The 22004-nt window shown below is 41.2% G+C and overlaps 1 protein-coding gene across 7 annotated transcripts in view; it reads left to right on the plus strand.

Annotated features, from left to right (window-relative positions):
- The window catches only part of PATJ (PATJ, crumbs cell polarity complex component), a 226842-nt gene that overhangs the window by 110179 nt on the left and 94659 nt on the right, over nucleotides 1-22004 (plus strand). For all 7 annotated transcript variants that reach the window (XM_019531540.1, XM_019531542.1, XM_019531543.1 and 4 more), the window contains one exon: nucleotides 17104-17300. In XM_019531540.1, the coding sequence (XP_019387085.1) occupies nucleotides 17104-17300 (197 nt within the window). The remainder of the gene's footprint in view (nucleotides 1-17103; nucleotides 17301-22004) is intronic.

Raw genomic sequence — 22004 nt, forward strand, 5'->3', positions numbered from 1 at the left:
AATTTACAGTTAGTGATTTTTTTTTGTGCATTCGTTTCAGTATACTTTGAAATAGCAGCATTGATCAAAAATGGATTTTCATCTTGCAAGTTAACAGTTTTAATTGCTCAATTTCATTCAGGTCATTTTAACGTGTCATTTCTTTTCAATATACAGTTATTTCTAGAGGATTAGACTGAGCACTTCTGCAGGGCTCTGTAGTGGAGGGGAGCCCTCCATCTTGTCCTCATCATGTGGGGTAGAGAAAGTGTAGTCAGGTTTGATTTGGAGCACACCTGACCTTATGAGCAAGTGGGTGGGAAAAAGGTGGAGAGCATCAGGAAATGATGGCCATGGAGAACTGGTCCTTCGGACAGGCCTTATATGAAGGGAAGTAAAACTTGTTCTCAAGGCTCTTTTCCTGGTAGAGTGCAGCAAAATGCTGTCACTTGCTCTGGACTGAGTCTAGCTGGTTAGTTGCAGAGCAGGATTTTGTGGAGTAATATAGCTGTAGCCTGCCTGTAGTGGAGAGATTGGTTTTGTATGGAAAACCATGTTTGTATTTGTGAGAGCAGATGTCATCTTTTAAATTGAATATTAGAGTTTAGACTTTGGGCTTAGGGGCTAGGGACAGACATTACACACAAACCAGTTGAAGTGATCAGAGACTGGTCTAAACCTGTAACAGAGCAGATGTTCAGTGCACATAAACCAGTTTCAAAATATCCAAAACCAGTCTGAGATGAACCTGGTTGAATGTAGTATCAGATTTGATACTACAGACTTGATGAGACTGCTGCCCTCATCATGGTCGCTCTCCCCTTGCTGCTCCAGCGGCTGGGTGGGGGTGGGGCCAGATGCTGGCCGGCACGGCCTCTTGGAGGAGTGGCGGCAGGGAACAGAGTTATTTCCCCGCTCTGCCCCTGGGGCACCAGCCACCACTGCTCACTCTGTGCCTGGGGCAAGCCAGAATAAACCCCTTTCCGCCTCCCTCCCTCCAGAATCCAGAAGGGGGGAACCTTATTCTGCCATTGCCCCAAGCTGGAAGTGAGCGATGGGCAGGTCCAACTGCGGTCCACTGGGGGCAGTGGGGGTAGAAGGGAGAATAACCCCTGTCCCTGACCCCTCTACCTTGGGGAACATGGTGGCCTGCCACTGCAGCAGTGGAGATGGCGGGGGGGGGGTGAGGTGCTCGGCAGATCTGGCTCCAGTCCCTGCCGCTGGGACAGGGAGGGGCAAATTAAACCCCTCTCTGGCCAGTTCAGCCCAAGCTGGACATGCCCCCGTCCAGCACAGCTTCCTTGCAGGCGAGGGCATGCTCTAGCAGCCCCCAGCTCCTGGCCTGAGAAACTGCAGGCATATGCCCGCATTTCCTCAGTCCAGAGGGAATGTCTGTACTGTTAGACTAACCTGCAAAGGTTGAATCAGTTCAGGCTCCAGTTTTTTGATCGTCTGTCCCTAGCCATGGTGTTAGGTGTGCATCACCTTGTGTGTATACTTCCGTATACAAGTAGAACTTGTGAATAATAGTTTGTCTTGGGAAGCTTAGTGAAAAATACCTGCTACTGCTTCCTTTGTGGGGGAGTAAGAAAAAAATATTTCTGAATATTTGTTTTGTGTCAACAGCGTGTTTTGCTCTATCTAGGACACAGGCACTCTAAAATAAGTATTTTCTTAAAACCCCTAGTACAGAAGTCAAATTATTTAATTAGGAGTTGTTATGTTTTGGAAAGGAAATTTCTAGTATTTCTGGTTATGAATAATAGAGGTACAACCTTGAAAGGGTCAAAACTCAAAAGGCACAGAAAAAGACCTACGATGTTTTTTAATTGCCTGATTTTTCAAATCATCTCATGACATTTTGCTGAGGCTTGGTGGGAGGGCAGGAGGGTGCTAGAATTCACATTTTTTTGACGTTAGGTTAGCCCAGAAGATTTTACAATATCATAGACAGATGCTTAGAAATACTGGGAAATAAGATATCTGGTGGGCCTTGCAAAAGTAATAGGGGACCAAGAAGGCTTGATTTTAAAAATATAACCTAGAAAACAGTAATAGAATGGATCCTAAAGAAAAAATGGTCTGAACTGAGCTGTTAGTGAGTTTGATTACTGAATCGGCCTCTCTAGAAGCAGGCTAGGGATGAAGACAGCAAAATCTGACCCTGAGTGGTCAGTTGAGTTCAGAAATCAGGAAACACGCTTGCTTTAAAGTAAAATGTACATAAAGTCCATTCCCAAGGTTTATGCTCAAGTCTATAGTGTTCATCGTGATACTAATAGCATCAAATCTTAACACAGCAGAAAACTTCCAGAATGAGAGTCATCAAGAAGTCTGTTTGCTTATTGTTATATCACTAGAGTTCCTGTTTCAGTTAGCTGCATCACCTGTCTTTTCCCCAGGGGGTAACAATGTATTTAAAAACAAAATCAAAATCATACTTTTCTTTAGGTGAGATTTTGTATTCAGATTAAATTAGGGTTAGCATATTTCCCAATCTAAAAAAGAGGACACCTGTCACAGACAGTGGGGAGGGCAGGGGGCAGGGGAAATATGACGGTGGAGAGGGGCAGTGACATGCCGGTGCCTTGCCCCTGCCCATTCTGTTGCCCCTCACTGATAAGCCACCCCACCCACAGCCCTGCAGCTTCCCCTCACTCTGGATCCGCTGACCCCAGCCCTACCAGTGCCCTTCACTCCCAAATAGCAGGACCCTGCGCCCTTATTCCCAACCTGCAGGCCCCTGGCACTGCCAGGGGCCTGCGCACCCAACCTACAGTCACTCAGCCTGTGCCCCGAGCTTCTGATCTGCAGCCCCCTGCTAGCCCTCACTCCAGCCCCTTGCCCCCCAGCCCTGCTGGTGCCTCTCACTCCTGACTCGCAGGCCCCTGGTGCTGCCAGTGGAAACCCAACCCGCAGTCACCCATTGCATCCCTGATGCCCCTCACTCCTGATCTGCAGCCCCCTGCCCCCCTCCCAGCCCTGGCGGTACCCCTCACCCCATACCCACAGCCCCTGCCCCACCCCCAGCCCTGCCTGTGCCCCTCACTCCCAACCTGCAGCTCCTGGCCCCCCAGCCCTGCCGGTGTCCCACATTCTGGATCTGCAGCCTCTGCCCCCCCAGCCCTGTCCCACTCCCGCACACATACACTCACACTCACACTCACACACACTGTCTCTGTCTCTTACCTGGAAGCTTGCCAGAGCCCACATGGGGAGCACATGACCCCTAACAGCCAACCATGTTGCCCGCTGCTGCCACCCCTAGGCAGCCAGCCCCGGAGAGCAGAAAACTTGGACATTTGCTCTTGTTTTAAAAACCCATCCAGACATAGCACAGGGGGCCAAAAAAGGGTGATGTCTGGGAAAACCCAGATGTATGGTAACCCTAATTAAATATACATTTTTCTGTTTAAAAATAAAATTTGAAATTCACAGCCTATGTTAACACCTAAACTTACTATAATAATTTAAATCTGTAATATAGAAGTAAGGTTCAGGAAGGACACCTTTGATGCCAGTGTTTTCTTTTTGTTTTTTAAAAAATGAATTCTCTGTCCCCTGGAAGTCATCTGGAACGAGAGTTTGTTGAAAGTGATAAACCAGCTTTTGACAACCGCACTCTTTTTTTTTTTTTTTTTTGCCCCCTGCCCTGCCGGCACAGAGAGAATATTTTCTTTGTTTCCATTTATTCACTTGAATTCAGTTCAATGTCTGTTTCATCAAGAGTTGAAAAATCAAGTGGAGGCTGGACAAGTAGGAAAGCATGTTTTCCTCTTCCAGTACATGAATAAAAACTTGCTGGAAAGCCCAAGATATGGTTGTTCTAAAATCTTGAACAACATGCTAAGAAGAAAAGAAAGACTTAGTTAGGTTTAGTGATTACAGTTGATACATTCTCTATTTAATAAACTTGGTTTAAATATCAATTTGTTTCAGTAAACCTTTTTTTCTTGCATATGCAGCATATGCATTTAGATTTATTTAATTAATTAATTAAACAATTTTAAATGCTAGTTTTCTGCATTGTAACTGAATCTAATTTCCATCCAAAAGGAGCTCAACACAAATCACAAGTAAAAAAAAAAAAAATGAATAAGAAATATCATTTGCCATTTTCTAGTAGAATAAAACATAAAAAATTAATGAGTTGAGTAAATGTAAGTTAGAATACATGCTTGCTTAAATATGTATGAAGTGTATTCTGGTTATCAAGATGTAGCTCCAAGCTTTGTGTCAAGTCTTACATTTTGTTATAATGGTAACCATTTTTTGATGGTTGCCAACCAGTGAGAGTAAATCCTTTTTCAGGAAAATAACCAACTAAAAAATTACAAGAACCAAATAAGACTAAATTTAATTAAACCGGGGTTTCTTGGGTGCTGATTTAAGTCACGCTTGATATAAGTGAGTAAATGACGCTCTTAACTAGGTCAAGTGCAGTATAGAGTTCTTAGGATGCTTTTGCTTGATTCTTGATATTGGGTAATGCAGCCAACTTTAGTTTTTGCTTGCCACTTACCCAGCACATTTAGAAGCTGCTCTGCAAACAAAATGACTAAAGTGAAACTTGGTTTAAGCTGCTAGACCAGATTTTATTAAATTTTAAAAGTAAACCAGTTTAGGTGTTGTCAAATTGCTCTTTCACAGGTCTCCATTTGCACTGCAGTTTTTGGAGCTGTTACTGAGGCATTCTGCTTTTTTTGCCAAGCACACAGTAGGTAGACTAAAGACAAATTAAAAAAACAAAAAACCAGGAGCTAAATTTAAAATGTGAAATGCGCACTTAAAATTTTACCACATGGGTGGTCAGATTTTGAAATACATTCAGCTCTTAAATTATCCTTTGCCTAGCAACCTAAATATGGACTTAAGAACTAAATTTTAGATATTGTTGTTGGAAAGGCTTGGCCCAGGTTCTTAGTTAAAACAAAAGAAAAATTGTCTTGTATTGGACTTGTGGTATTTTGAGAATAATGCTACATAGTGAGAGGTTAGGAAAAGTCAAAAAGCATATGTTGCTGTTATTCTTTCCATTAGATTTCTAAATTCTGGCCTCTTCTTCAGTTCAAGAAAAATGCATTATATATATCTTCCTCCATAGAGGGAAGATGTTATATTCATGTGTTATGTAGATCTTCCTGCAAAACTATCTTTTCCACAAGACTGTTGGGTTTGATCATGTGCTTTCCTCCTGCACTCCTGATTTTCTTGCAAGTGGTGGCACAGGCAATAGCAGTTAAATCCTTTTGCTTTATCTATTTTAATCTGAGGGAATATGAAGAAAAGGAATCGGAGCAGGGAGGAGGGGAGGGAATATGATTTTCCTTATTCCTTGATGTCTCCTACTAGGCTAACATCTCTGGTTTGGGGATCAGCTGCCAAGTCCCTTCCTTTTGCACTCCTCTCCTGCCACCTTCCTCTTCCATCATGGGTGAGCAAAGAGAGACTGAAAAATGATCCACCTGGGAGGAAGCCGCCTTAGGGTCACTGAAATGGAAACTCTGCCATGGTTGCTCCTCTCCTGTGGACATTTGCTCTTCCCTGGAAAAGGGGCTCAGCGTATAACCACCCTTATTGGGATCTTCACTTTCTTCACCACCCACAGCCCAGACTCCTTAGGAGTTGTCTTTGCAAGGAGTTTTCTTCAGCTCAACTTGACTAATCAAGCTTTTCAGGGTGAAGTCTAAAAGTCTTTCTGAGTTCCTCGTCCAGTTCACTTCTGCGGGTGAAGCTCCAAGATCTTGTGTTTTCATAAATTGGGATTTGAGTCACTTGGCAAAGAGTCCCATACCCACTTGGTCTCTCTGAGGGGTGTTCCTCTCTGGTTCATCTTCATTTATGTATCTTGTGGCAAGGACTGCTGATATTTAGTCCCAAAAAATAAACAATCAGGTTGCAAGCTTAGTTTTCAGCAAATGTAACATTCCCTTTTGAGATACTAACTCCAGTTAAATTCCAAGGTAATCATTCAGTAAACGCTGAACATTATTCTGTGAGTTGTCAAATAAGTTATACTTTGTTACCATTTAAAAGCTGACTGTTATTTTTTTTAGGTTGTTAATGCTGAACCCATGCAGAAAAGCCAAGCATTATGCCCTCACAGCAGCCATCCTTCTGTTGCACAACCCAACTGTTCTGTCCCACAAATGAACAGTGTTTGATTGCCAATTCAGAGACTACATCTTGGCTCCTGATAGGGCACTGAACAGGTGAGAGCCAGAAAACCCGCAGGTAGCAGGAGGAGCTTGAAATCAAGGTTTCTTCCTCAACTCTGTGTCTGTTCTAAAATCAGTGGGAACAGGCAATTCTGGGAAGAGAGCTGTAGAGAGGCATTTTGTATCAGCGCTCCTGGGGCCTATTGGAGAATTGCCTGTTTCTTAGTATTAGAGCTTGTGTGCTCGCTGTCGCTCTCGCTCTAACTCAAACGCGCACCAGGCCAAACTGATTAAGTAATGTCATGGCTGCCGTGAAACCTTTCGAATGGTAGATGATCAACCACTTATATAATGGTGTCAAGATTGTGGATCCAATTAGTAGCTTGATGAATGTCAGAAATTCTGCTGTTTGAATGACCAAATTGTCAGAGTTGAAATGAAACCACAACGCTGAACGGAGGGGTTTGGTGGTTAATGTGCTGCATACTCAAGTTTGCATGTGCATGCACCCTGGCCTAACTGTGGATCCTACAGATGTACATCTGTACAGATCATCCCTGCACCTTTGTGAGCAGGGCTGCTGCTAGCTTGAATACAAGTGCTCATTAATCCATCTCTTGGAATGTGTGCTTGCTAGTGTTTTCAATTTGCCTGAGAATTTACAGATAGGAATGAATAGGATTATTTTGGAGCATCTTGTACTTTAATGTTGTTCTAGCTTTCTCAAGATTCATTCCAGATACATAAGACTGCCAAATGATCTGGGAATCCTTGAGGCCTATGCTTACATGTAGACAAACGTGTTGTACCACATCACACCCTTCTAAATATACAAACAAGTAGAGTTTTCTTCATCTTATCCCTGGATAGTTTAGGATTGACCTGTGAAGTGAATTTCCTGTAGTTTTGTTCTGTTGTCTTTTAAAAAACTGAAAGTTAGAGCCTAGCTCCCTTGGGAACCTGCTTCATGCTTAAACATAAAAAAAATTTATGTACAGTGACTGCTGCAACGTTAGTTCAAATGCTAATGCTTCCTATATGCTCAACCTTATAGTTTCAGTATTGCTGTTTGTTTTTTCATTTAAGATTTTACCAAAGGAAAAACATCATTAGCACGATTCGGCTATTTCTAATTAATTAATGCCAGCATGATGTCCTCACAAAGAACGAGCCTGTCTTTTTTCCCCCCCTCTTCGTAATCTAACTAAAACCTCTTGTTTTATCGGCAGCTATGCAGCAGGGAAGAAACCTACAGCCAGTCTTTTGGGCCAGAGAATACAGCATTGCAGGATTCTCAGCTGCTCCTGAGGCTCTCTCTAAACTCAGCAGTCAATGCTCTACATGAGCAACTGATTGGTAGATCATAGTACCCAAAGGAGAGGTCACTTCCATTTAACAGCAAGTGCAGTGGTGCTGGTGAATATGCAGTCTGGAAGGCAAATAAGTAGATAGACATATACTTTAAGGAGGAATGTCTCCTGAATGGCACTTCAGCCTACACAGCTTGAAATGAAGGGATGATGCAGTGATACTTTTACAAACTGCGTTATAAAACTAACTGCACTCATCCGAGATGCCAAAATGGGGTGTGCAAAAATTGGAACTATGACCTGCCTTCTCCAGTTGTCTTCTCATCCTTGACTCTTTTTTTAGTGGGTATCACACTGCCATATATTTTTTTTTTTTTTACTTTGGGTATTGTACCTTAAACAGTAGTGGCACTGTCTTAAACATCATCCACTCATGGGCCCCAAATTAAATGTTGTTTGCAGTGGAATTTGGAGACCCTCACAATGACCTACTCTTTACCTTCTTTTATGCTTGGACCAGCAGTGAAATGCTTAGATGGCAATGCTTATTAGCATCAGGCCCCTCAGTTAGCTTTTTGCTGAGGGGCAGAGAAGCAGCTCTTCCCATTTAGAGCATGTGCTTCAGGTTCTTTGGACTTCAGGCAGTCATTGTTATATTTATCTAAATTCCATTTGTATTTAGCAGGGTTAGAGACCACCTTGAAAAAAAATAACAGATGCTGAAGCATGTGACTGTAGTTTTCAGGGAGAGAGAATGTCATACCCCTGGGTTACTCCCTCACCTCAAACCCATATTTCTCTTCTGAAGCCCTATATGTGTTGAAATTGCAGTCAGGAACCATTCTGAAAAGCTGAGCGAATAATTTGTGATAAATAACATACCAAATGATTGCAAATCATTTGTTTTGACAAGCTGCCTGAAAACATATCTTGACACTTCTAATACAATTTGCTCTACGGCTTCCTGTTTCAAATGCTTACTTCTCAGAATTTACTTAGTCTTATCCTAAATCAGGTGATATTGTTTCTGTTCATTGATTGGATTGATGTCACTGCTATAACCAGGTTTATAATGGTTAAGGTCCAGAAAATGCAGTTAAAACTAGCTTATGTGAATACTTGCTGTAATAGAATTCTAATGTTTGAGAGAGGCAATAGCCAAAAAGAGAGCAAGTATCATTATGACAGGTGAGCTGGAAAATTAAAATAATTTTGCTTTCTGCTGTAGGAAGGCGCTGCAGAAGAGAAGCAGGAATTAGGGCAAGATTTGAAGGAAAGGGGAGGTACCTATCATATGAAACTTAGGAACTGTTTCAAGCATTTTATATGAAAAAGAAAGTGACCCAACAGGGCATCCAGTCCAACCACCAAATACAGAGGCTGGTTTCCAAATCCATCAGTTTCTGGCTTAAGGGCCAAGAGAGGTAGTTAGCCATGTTAGTCTGAAGTCAGGCAGAAGGCAGAGTAGATATGCACCTTTATAGACTAACTAAATCAGTGATTTATAGCATATGTTGTCAGATGCTGCGAAGGGACTTCAGGAAGCAGAGCTGCTAGATAGAAAGCAGTGATTGGAATACAGAGGCTAGAGAAGGGGGACGAAAAAGCAGAGCACTGCTGAGAGAGGCAAGGTGGTTGAGGGGGAAAAATGCCTTTCATCTGTGCCGCTCTGTTGAACAAAGTCATTGTTCGTCTGGCCCCATGATTCTTCCATGCCTTTCCACCATTGTGCTTCAATGGGTGGGATGGAGGATGCCCTTAGCCTTGCCTAGCCTATAGCGTGGTGATCAGGGCTATTTCTCTTGGGACTGGGCCACTTTTTTTGCATTTCATATATATATGAAATGATGCCATAAAGTCTGACCTCCCATATGATTATATATAAAGATTTTCTTTATAATCATAGGTTTAAAAAAAAAATTCCTTGCATCTGATAGACTTGTGTTGGGGAAGTGAGTGGCGGTTTTTGGCATACGTTTCAACTAATAGAACTGCTGATGTTCTTAGCATAGATGCCAACTATTAGAAATGTTCTGTGAGTACTGTGTTACTTCACTTTTAAGGTACATAGTTACTTCTGTATTGTATCAGCAAAGAAGAGCCATAACTAAACGATGGTGGAGAGCCCCAGAGGAATCACAAGAGGCATTGCATTTGAGTTACATGCAGTCCTTTGGAGGAATAAACTGTTTTTCCCTTCTCAGTCAGCTAGGGCTTCCTCCTTGGTCTATAAAGTTGCCACGGTCTGTGGGGAAGCTAGTTTGAGCAGCCCTTGTGTTGGGACATGACTACTATGTCCTTTTTCATTTTCCAGGGGTTCTGAATATAGCTAAGTATGCTTTTTTCTTGAATCCCTTTACCTTCAGACAAGAAAATGTATGATTTTGTGATAAAAAAAAAAAAAATAATAATGAAATTGTCTTTTGTCTATTGATAAGTTCAGTGGGTTTTTAACACAAAGGGCTGCCTTATTTTTGAGGTAAGGTTCTGCTTCCCTGGAGTTGAACATGCAGCTCCTGGAAAGGTTATTAGTATAATATGCTTATTGTTTTAATTGCAAATGAATTTTAAGCCCCAGTTTGTTAAATCATGGCCTTTTAAAGTCACTTATTTAGATTCTTGTAAATTGTAATCACTAAATTAGAAGTGCTGCCCTCAAAGCTCTAGGGTTAGCTTTCAAAGGACTCCCTGGTCTCTCTTTTAATATTTCAAGTGAAATGAAGACGGGAAGTAGTTGTTTGATATGCAAGAGTTGTTCTATATTGTGAATGCTAGCTGCATTCTGATATCTATCAATAGTGATGAAGAACAATGAATGCAACACTGCGGTATTGCTGTTCAAGCAGAGCAGTCTGTAAAAAGGTGATGGTTGTGACAATGGCTGGTATAGTTTACCAGAGCTGGTAGCCAACAGCCATTAAAACAAGCACAGAGCAATAAATAAGGTCTTGGTTCAGTCTCCGAAGAAGAGAATTTGAAATGTAATGTGTCAGCTTCTCACATATGCCCCCTTCTCCTTCATATTCCTTGTTGACATTTTAAATATTCACTATCAAATAAAACTGTTCCATCATTCAGAACTTCTTTTTTATCACCACTGTCTTTCCTGAAAGACTCTGTTTAATATGGGCAAGTGTACCTTTTTCTTTTTCTTCCTTTAAAGCACCCTCCTTTTTTATTGTTTTATTTGAACACAGTTAGTGGGAGGTGTTGGTCCAGCTAGCTCAGGGGTCCAGCTAGCTCAGGTGTTTCAGCTATGAAGCAGCTCTTTGGACTTGCATGTGGGATGTTCATCTATTTTTTGTAATTCAATGCTTTCAAACAGTCTGTTGGCTTCCTGTGGGGCGGTGATTATTTTTAAACAACAGCACACTATGTATTTATTGAAATAGTACAGCAAAAATACCAGAGTATGCCATCATATTCTGGGTTCTGATTGGCTGGTCATATCTTCCACTATTTATCTCTTATTTCTATTCATGTCATATAATAGGAGTAGTCACTGGAGCAGGACAACATTGTGGCAGCATAGTGGCATATTGTTTGAAAGCAGTTGGAAATGGAAGACAAGGCTTCCTTTTGAATTGTGGCAATTATCTGCTAATAAAAATGGGAAGCACTGCAAGAATGAGCACTAAAGAACTTACTAGTGCTTTAATCCTATTTTATTATATGTACGTGTATTTTTTTTAAGAAACTGTACAGATTTTGCATTATCTGGCTAAATACTGTTTTTAAGACACGTCTGCTGAAGTTTTGATAAATATATTGTTCACTGAGTATGGAAACAACTCTATGTAGTGCCAAAACAAAAAAATACTCAATACCCGATGTATAATGCAATAACAACAGAATTACAATTGCCTTGTATAAAGTATCTGGTAATGAAGGCAAATAATGGAGTTCTTTACAAAAGCAGATGCTAACTGGCTCCCCGATGCTAGGCAAAGAACTGAAAAGTGATACCAGCTGGAGGAAAAAAAGACAGCTGAAAAATACATTACAAAGAAGATGCTGTAGATGCATGTTTGCTTAAGCAGTAAATACTTGTATAAAATAATCCTATGCAATTCTTATTAAGAGGCAAACTGAGAATATCGTTAGAATGTTCTAGGAAATCGGCTGGAAACTCAAAGGATGTTTCTAGGCAGATTGGAAGAGTAACATAATGACAGCACTGGGAATAGTGCATTAGCATTTACACTGCAGTCGTCTACCAGTGGGGACAACCCTTGGAAGACTGTTTTAAGTAATAGTAAGAGGTAGGGCTTACCATTAAAATCAATAGTTCGTATTATCCAAAGTAGTAATAACGTACTCTGCTGAGCTCAGCATTGCTTTTAAAAAATAAAACAAAAGAATACGTGCGTGTGTGCATGCGCATATGCGCACACATGCGCACGTGTAGACACACAGACGCAAACTGCATCGACTGCAGCAGCACATGATGAATGTACACTCGCCCTGAGCTAGGGAGGGGCATTTAGCACATGAATTGCGCTCTGTATTTCCTCCCAGTTTTTGTAATCTTTCATCATTTTACTCCTCTAGTCTCCTCAGCAGGGACACTGTTTCAAATGATTGCTTCCTAAATGGGCATGGTAATTTCATGAAGAGCACATTCTCTGCAGAGGAGGTTTCTCTGTGTACACGGGCTTTTTGCACGGCAACAGAGGAGAGAAAAGAAATGGTCCCTTTACTGCATCAACTTTTTAACACTTTTTCCTCTTTAACATTGGTCTGTTGACAGTTCCAGTCTTTCTTACCTTGTGAATATGTAATTTTTTAATCAAACAGCTCTAGCAAGGAAGCCTAAGACTCTAAAACAGCCAGTTGACTACTGTCAAGGGATCTCACTGAATTAGGCAGATCAGAGGCTTGACATGGGAGTTCCTATATCCCAGATGAATGCCACCAGAAACGGACTGTTAGGCTGCCTTGGGGTGTTACATGTGCTCCTCGCCTTCCTTTCTGCACCCTGCATCCTAGCTGCGTGCCTTAACTGCTGAACGATTGACTATTCAGGTTGGGAGCCCTTCCTTCCTTACAAGAACATCAGAAGTCTTGGTTTCAGCCCAGTGAGGAACAGGGACATTTTTGGAATCTAAAGTTTTCATGGGACAGCAAAACCCTCCCCCCCAGATCAGAGTAAAATACAAGGCTGCACATGGAATTGATTGTCCCTAATGCTATACTCTGGATATTGGTTTGATCAAACAGTCATCATGCTTCCTGTAACAGTGCCTCGTCTAATATCAGGCTTGAAAAAGAAAGTTTTGCTGGATCTTCCTGACAAGAAGTGAGTTTTGATGCGGTCCCTAAAGAGATGGTGTACAGTGTTCTCTGCATGTGTGTGTGTGCTCTCATTGTCCCTTAGCTGCCACTCTAGGCGACTGATTGGGAGTAGCTTAAGAAGTATGCTTGTAGAGTTCTGTTTTGCTTTTAGCAAATGAAAAGCAGATGTGTTTGGCATACAAAACGAGTAGTAAAATGAACTGTAGCAGAGAGCAGTAACGGGTCAAGAACACCTTTCCAGAGCACTGAGTTTTCCCTTTACCTGGGTGACTGGAATCTATGAGAGGCCTCTGGGTGCAGACCTATATTTAAGGGGTGTAGGTTGTAGCCGTGTTGGTCTAAGGACATAAGTAGGAAAGGTTCTTTGGGTGAATCTGATATCTTTTATAGACATTAGGGCTGGAAGGGACCTCGGGAGATCAAATAATTGGAAAACAATTATTAAGCAAGCTTTTGGGTTCAAAAACCCTTCGTCACGCTGAATTGTTTTCCAACTAATTAAGTTCGTCTAATAAAAGATGTCAGATTCACCCAAAGAACCTTGTCGACCTATATTTAAGACTGTTGTGGCATGTGTGCGCCATGTAGCTTCAAGATGAGTCATCAATGTTTCCGCAGTGGGGAACTGATTTAGCTGTGGCAGAGGTAAGGTTTCCCAGCAGAACTGGAACTTGGGGGTAGGAATCAAATTTTGAGTGCTAGACTTCTGCAGTATGAATAAAGCATCCTAGCTTGCATGTGTGCAAGCCACGCTTTCACATGCAGCACTTCTTAAACCCCAGCCATTTGCTTCTGCTTCAGGGCATCTTGCATATTAAAAAGAAAGATTACCAGTTCCCAATGGCGACTAGCAAAGCACATCCCAAGTCACTCATAAATGTACTGCATCAGTTGATATTAAAACTAAAAATATAGCTTGATGCTGTGTTACTGCTCAGTGCAACTATGCAAATCTAGAAGTATGACTTGTAATAAAAAATGTGTTCATATTGTTTATGGTATTTTGGCTTTTATAGAGAAGAGAAGCTTTGTGGAGTTCTGCTATCTTTCTTTTACATTAAGAGCCAAAACCTGACTATTTGATCTGTCCCCCTATTCAAACTGACCTGACAAGCAATCAAATGTTACACAGAGGTTGGGGGTTCACTGGGTGAGCTACAGCTGGCATAACTAGCTCTTTTTGTGCATTGATTTGTCTGTTGTGAGATGATGGAAAGTTCAGCATGTGTGCCTGCAGTTCCCAGCTAGCAGAGTAGTCCTGAGAGGGCCACACTGGAGCAGACCTTTTGCTGATTCAGCCCATGCTAGGGTGTCTTTTGACACTTTCAGAAGATCTGGGAAACTGAAAATTGCTGTAGCGCATTTGACTTTTTTCTGAGTCCTCACAGATTGTAGCTCAACCAGACTGGAATCTGATCTGGTCTGTGGGCTGTCTTTTATTCTTCTGTCTGGAAAACAGGTTTTCAGCATTGTAATTCCATAGATGGAGATAATTTATAGAAATCTGAATGGCCAGTTTCTGTTTGTTGGTTGGTTGGTTGTTGTTTTTTTGTGGGGGGGGAGTTAATCTGAGACCAGTACAATGAGATGAAGTGGATTGGTCTGTCCTGTTACCACCTAGTTTTGGTACTGAATCCACAATAAAATTTGGAGTGAAGTAGTGGTCACAGGCATGATGAACCTAGATCTTGAAACCTAGTTTGTGTTTTTGAGAGAACCCATATCTAACTGAGCAGGATCCAGTGAATCTGAACGAGAAAGAATGAGTTTCAGAATCTGAGAAGTTATTTGGAGAGGTTACTGTGGAGGAGAGCATGGCTCACCCTGTCAGTGTTGGTAGTCCTGACTAGATGCAACAGAAAAGGCTCACAATGTGCTAGGCTACTAATTTGAAAAAGGTTGGGGGGAAATGCTATAATGTGGGTGCAGAACTGAGTGTAGCACAGCAGGATTTAGAACCCTTTTGCCTCTAGAAACCAGGGCTTTGCTAAGTTTCCCATTTAAACTAGGTTTTTGAGGCAGGGTTAACACTGAAAGCTACAGAACCGTTTAAACATAGTGATAGTCATATGATACCTTTTCCCCCTGGTTTCATATTGATGATGACTTGGTCAACCACATATCCAGAGCAGGAGCTGCCCACCAGTTGTCCATATTCAAGTTAAGTTATTTTGACCATTTAGGCATTGAAAAATCCAAACGTTTCACCCTTTAGTTCAAATTTACTTCGTAGGCTTGAAGGGAGATTGAGTTGGCTAAAGTCAGCAAGAGTTCAGTGAAGCTTCTTAAGATCTACAGAGCTAAATACTGAAGTCAGGTCATTAGTGTAATATCCTTTGTGGTCTAGGTGGTGGAGTCAGAGAGGGAACTTGGACCCGGATGAGTTGGATGGTTCCTTGCTGAACCCAATACACCTGACACTGTGATCTCCTTTTAAGGGCAATCTGCTAAAGAGAACTGGCAGTAGCCAATGCCATCTAACCTCTTCTCTGAGTTTTTAGTTTTCTCTTGTTTTCATATTTACTTAACTACCTGCAGTATCCCAAAGACAGCATTTTTCATGCTTCAAATGCATTACAGAAAATCAGCTGAACAGATCTGAATAATAGATGTAAACAGAAGGAAGCATTTGCTTAACTCCAGGTCTGCCACCTAATAACTGAAGTACTGAGCTATTTTTTCCAAAGTTAACTCCTACTGGTTCTCACCCTCTCTCTCTAGGAAAGCAGACAATGGCTTTAGACAGCTCGGTCACCAGCACTTAACTGACATTTACAGCTCTTTGAAGTTTTGCTAATTTTGTAATGGTGGTTAAAGTGCACTAATTTCAATCTGTAAATATAGGTGGGTAATAATTATGCATTTTTTGTATGACTGGACATGGGGCTAGGGAATGTTTCAGTGAAGCTACTGGAAGCTGAGTGTTAATTGCAGGGATCAAGCTCTTGCGGCTCTATGCTAAATGCTTTTTCAGCTATTTTTATTCACTTTTTTATTTTGTAGTCTCTCACCTGTCTCAGATTTTCCCCCTCCCTGTTGCCTTGGAAACATCCACTAGTAGCAGTTAAATTGTACTGCTAACATACATTTTCCTGTAGTAGAATGGTAATAGCTAATATTGACCTAGCTGCTAGTGCTGACTCAGGGATACAGCCGTACATATAATATCTTTCCTTGCTCCTCTTAATGCATAATGCATCAGTCTTTCACCTTGGGTTGCTTGGTAAAGGTGATATCTAGTCACAGTTAAGTATTTCTATTTGCTTTTTAATGCCTTTCCCTACTGAAATGTTAGATTTGGCTGATATGAGAAACTATCTTTTGAACACTGGATCTAGTTTGGAACCCAATACCGAGGGACAGCAAGGAACATGAAACTTTTGGTGACTGACCTTTATGTGTAGGAACTGGAAATTTGTTTCCTGGAGTGAGAAGACCTGTACATAAATAGAAATGTTTGCTCTCAGCACATTTGTTTATTCAAATCTATCTAGAGATCCCATAACTTTAAAAAACTATAGCATTCTGCACTATCAATGAGAAAGCAGTTGATGCAAAAGAAATAACTATGTTAATTTAAAGATTTTAAAAAGGGATTTAGTTCAAATGCACCTGTAATGAATATCTGCCTTGGGAATGCCACATGGTAATGTCGTCTCCTGGAGTGTACTATAGCTGTATGCCTGAAACATTAGCACAGAAACAGGAATCATAACTGCAGAAAGATAAGGATTGAAAGTCATCCCTCAAAGCATTACAGTAGGGGTATTTACTTTGAAAGCATTTTCCCTTCTATTTTTCTACAGTGCCTAATAATTCAAGTCTGTTTATTTCAGTTTTCTGAATCTGACGAGATGACATCCAGATCTATACCTCTACTGTTGAACTGTTCTTTTTAAAAAAAAACCCTTAGTATTAGAAGGAATGCAATGTATACAAGTATGCTGGGATCTCAGCCATTTAATATAATCAATGTTGTTTCTGAATCCACATGGTATATAAATAATACCTCATTTCAGAAGCAGTATCATAATGCCTGCACAATATGAGGACTCCGGATGGATCATTTACATTAAGGATTGAACCTAGGATATTTATATGTAACAGGCCAGGCATGTTCTATAGCTCAGAGACTATAGCATACTCATCACTTTCTAGATATAGATTATCCATAGGAGGGGGTGGAGGGGAAGAAGAGAATATAATCCTGGATCTCATGGCAAACTTTATTTATGACCTATTCTGGGATTACCCCAGATGTCATAGATTAAATGAGTCAATGATTTTGAGAAGTGATGATGTGTAGCATATCTCTGTGTATTCTTAGATAATTTATTTTGTATCTATTTACCCTTCTGTAGAGAAAATCAGGCAAAGATATGCTGATCTGCCAGGAGAATTGCACATTATCGAGCTTGAAAAAGATAAGAATGGGCTTGGACTCAGCCTTGCTGGTAACAAGGACAGGTCTCGTATGAGCATCTTTGTGGTTGGCATCAATCCCAGTGGCCCAGCAGGGAGAGATGGAAGAATGCATATTGGTGATGAACTTTTAGAGGTAAGTATTCTTTCTGACTGTATAATGGGTTGGTATGGAGAGAGGGGAGCCCAGGATCCTGTGGGTTAGACCTTAAATGAACATTTGGGGCCAGTGCCTAGAATTTTATTAGCTCATGACAAGTGAAGAGAACTGCCCTTTGAGTGGGCAAGTATGTTTCCAAAGAAACAAAAATCACCGACTACTGAAAATTGGGTGTCTGGTCAGGGAGGTCTGTGCTGATAACTCTGTTCATAAACTGTGCTTAGCAAGACACCCCTGAAAGAGGAGGAAGAAATAGAAACTTCCTCTTTATGCTGTTTCCCAGGAAAATGTATGCTTTACACCTAAAATAAGGTCCATTTTGCCTTTCGTGGTTGACAACCATTCCCCCAGTTCTCTGGCTAAAAACAAAATACAGTGCTATGTTGTTGTCCATTTTGATCAGTTATCATTTAAAATTGCCACTTTTTTCCATAGTCATATTGAACACCAGTTATTCCACAAAACAGGAACTTTTACCAAAAATGCACTATTTCATCTCTGCGCTTTCCTCTTCGCCAACACTTTTTTTTCCATTTTGCACCATCCCATTTGATGTTTGACTGCCAAAGAGCAGCATTGATTGCCGAAGTGTTCTGTTCTTCCTGCAGCATTTCCCACATCATGACTGCTCCACAGGTTTGAAAAATCATTCAACCTTGTGGATTTTTCCCTTGTCACTGAAGAGTAGGTGTGGGTTGACCTCATGAACTCAGTGAGAGGTCATTTTATACTTTCAACAAGTTTCTGTGGTGCTTGGGTACTAAGTAGTGTATTTTCTAATGTTTCTTAGCCTGAAAAAGAGGACTAACTTCTAGGGAATGTCTTGAGCCCATGGATTATCTAAAGCTAAATTGTATCTCTGTCTCTTATGAAAGTGTAGCAGATAAATTGCCCCTTCCTCTACATTAATGTTGTTTTACTTGCTAAGAATGAAAGATCAGTTGAACTAGATTGGTACATCTTAAGCATGTACCACTTCAAACATAGGGACACACAGATAGATCAGGTATTTGACTGGTGATATGTGGTCAAGATAACTTTGGGTATAATCAGAATGAATCTTATAGGACCTTTGTTCAATCAGCAAGAGGTAGAGAGATTCCAGTATCTTCCAAATTATTCCCTGAATCACATAATGTCTTTAATCAGTGGTAGGGCTGCCCATGAGGGATGAAAGAAGTCTGGTTAATTTTGTAAATATTTTTTACTTTTAAACTTTCATGTGTGTTTTTTTCTTTTTCGGGGAAGGATGGGGTGAGGGGAGAATCTGTATGTCAATGACTGCATGTATGAGAGGTTTAAAATACTCAGGGTAGCCCTAATTCTACACCCAATGAAGTCAGAGAGAACTCCCATTTCCTACAGTACAAGAAAGCCATTATTTGCAGTTTCTGAAATGTCACCCTACAAATGAACAAACTGTGTCTACTGAGCAGTAAGTGATTGCCACCTTTCATTTATCTTTAGGATCAAATGAAACATAAGCCACTATTGGCCAAAATTTACGCTCTGAATTACTTGTGTGAAATGTTATAGTTGTCTTCTTCTAGTTCTGGATGAGCCAATAGTCATTGCACCAATGCATCTTGAATAACAAAAGGAGCCAATCGTGCATTGATCTGTTCGTGTTCATACAGACTCCCAATTATTCAAAGCAGTTGATGAGGCTTAAGTTATTGGCCTTTTTTAAAAGACCCCCATGTTGTGTATATGTACTTGAAGTAAACATGCATTGAAATGGCACTAACAGACCATGTTATTAAAAGTTTCAGGAGCATAAAAATTAGAGGTCCTCATGCTATGAGGTGTAAACTGATGACTACTACGCATGGCATGGACCTACGTAGTTGATATGGTGTGACTTTTGTTGCGCACACAAAACCCTATGTTTAAAAAAACCAACAACCTTAAGTTTGTAAACTTAAGGACTACAAATTCCAGGAACACAAATTAAAATGGCCTTTGTAACAGCAGTGTAGCTCCCTTGTGTATATGCGTTAGATAGACAGTCTTTAATTAAATGTTCTCTCACTATTTTTTCCTGAAGGATCTCTGTCTCATTCAGTGGGCATAATAGACAGTGCTTAATTAATGAACAGTTTATTCAGTATTTTGTCTTATCCTTATGATGTGTGTGTGGTTTAGGCCTACTTACTACCTGCTGTTCTAAATTTCTTCTGATGATAGAATTTCCTCATGGTGGTACTTATCATTGTCATATCCAAGGGCTTCACAAACATAATTGAGGCATAGACTGTCTGTGATTTCCCACACTGGGTATTTATTTGCAGCAACTCTCTACTTTTAAGTAACTCGTGACCATTATCTCCATTCCATTATACAAAAGTGTACAGGACTAAGGAAGCGCACTTAAAACATGTACATCATCCTTCATCTTGCCTGCCCGTGATAACATCTCAACTGCAAACTTACATGATAAATACAACTTCCTAAATAATTTCAAACTTCTGCAAATATCCATTTTGTGTCCTTAAAACAAAAATAAAATGAAAACAAAACTGTGAGAGCACAGACAAGATGTAGCATTTTGTGTCTTTTCACTGTCAAGTTCATGGAAATTCAAACTGAAGAAAACAGGGAAGCAGACTTAAGTTGTTTTCCCCCTCTAGCTCTTACTCTTTCTCCTTTGAGCAACGTTGCAGTATTCCCAAAGCACACACTCACTCGTTCACCCTTTGAATTATACTGAGTGGGATCTACCTTCACTTGTCCTGCAGTCACGTATTTGGCTTGCTGTTCTAAAACATCATCATATTTCCCAAATTTTACAACCTTTTAACCTTTAAGCACCAAATGTAATTTAAGGGTGTGGACAGATATAACACTTAAACCTCTATTGTCCAGACTTACAAATCAGTTTAGAATGGTTTAAACTGGTTCTCTGCGAACTAGGTCATTGTTATGTGCAGACACCCAACTTTCCATGACTAGTGTGGGTTAGTCCTCCAGGCATCCTATACCGCGGTACTCCTCAACCCAACCTTTACAAGGCAACTGGCTCCTCTGATAGCTCTCAACCTCTGTTGCTGGCACTTGATTGCAGAAATCCCTGGCTTGGGCCACTGGGAGCAGCTGCCTGCCACTTTTAAAGAACTGGTCAAATTCTTTCCTTTGGTGGCATTGGGACAGGGTTTTATGTATGCCAGGCTCATTTGGAGTGGAAGGTGGCCTTGGGGATGGGGGTGTGCCTGGGAGACTGGGGGCTTGGGGGGCGCTGCCCAAGGATTCCACTGCCATCAATGGAAGGAAACTGGCCAGCTTTTTTAAAGCAGCAGAGCCCCCAGCTACCAGGCACACAGAAGCAGGCATCCAGGCAGCTTCCCCAACCTGGCTACGCTCTCCACCCTTGCTCCTACCCTACCTGCCTGGTATACAGTTTCCATTAATTGCAGTAAATTAATGAGTGGCTTGGAGGAAAGTGCTTTTTAAAACCACAAAAGCTCTGGAACTTCTGGAGCCCCCAGCTCCTGGGAACCCAGATGCAGGGTCTAGGTAGACCCCCAGCCCTACACACACATCTAGGCACTCCCAGTCAGTGAACTACCACCCAGATTTTAGCAAAGTGCAGGAATGGGTCTTTATTGAACTTGGAGAAGGGGGAGCAGAAAATTACAATTGGACCGCCTCTACTTAAAACTCTTAACTGTGTACACACAGACAATTGTGAGCCAGTTTCCAATCAGTGACTTTATTGAAATGGTTCACATGTTATATCTGTCCACGCCTTAATGCTGTTCTTTTATTTACCTGCCATTAAACCTAGAGACCATACTTGCTTCCCACCTAACTGTTGACAGTCCCAAGACTCTGGGATGCAATACATGCTATAAGCCTGAAATGAGATATAGTGGATTTTGTGAGGTATATCACATTCACCTCCATTATGATCACATGCAGCTCAGGTAGAATTTGCAACTTTTGCCAGAGGCCCTTCCAGATTGCTTCATATCACAGTCACATGCCTATCAAGCTGCTTTAGCTTACTCCCTCTACCTCTTATTACAACTGTGCTAACACACTGAATGCAGATAGCGCAGAATGGTGCTGCAGCTATTCCCATTGGATATTGCCATCTTTTAGGGTGGCAGAGTTCAGGTTGTCGGGGTGTGTAAGTTAATGCTTTGATTCCTTGTTTTCCTGTGGTTTGAATTTTACTGATTGGGTGTTCTGAACAGGCATAGGATACCACTGGGCATCCTCAACCCTGCCTTCTCAAAGGGTTTTATTATTGAACTCATTACTCATCTTCCAGCTACTAACTTCTGCCACAAAGGAAGAAAGGATCTATAGAGTAGTCTCCTTTCCTGCAAGTTCCTGATTCATCCCCAGAGTAGATCCAGTCAGTTCACTAAAACAGGGATCCTGTGAAGGGGGAAAGGTAATGACATTTTTTCCCCCCAGAGTATCTTTGGACTTGCGTGTCCATGTACATTGTTGAGAAAACATAAATGCCGGTGGAGTGGCTTTATTCCTCTCCTCTTACTGTCCATGAAGGAAAATTATTTAGACAATGTTCTCTTTACATAAGAAAGATCTCTTGTTCTCTTTGCATAAGAAAGATGCCTGAATTCATAGTTTCATAGTTTCATAGTAGCTAGAGTCGGAAGGGACCTAGGTAGATCATCTAGTCCGACCCCCTGCCTTGGCAGGAAAGAGCAC

Source organism: Crocodylus porosus, unplaced genomic scaffold (genome assembly GCF_001723895.1).
Source record: "Crocodylus porosus isolate Cpor-Errol unplaced genomic scaffold, CroPor_comp1, whole genome shotgun sequence".
In the NCBI taxonomy this organism is placed as follows: Eukaryota; Metazoa; Chordata; order Crocodylia; family Crocodylidae; genus Crocodylus; species Crocodylus porosus.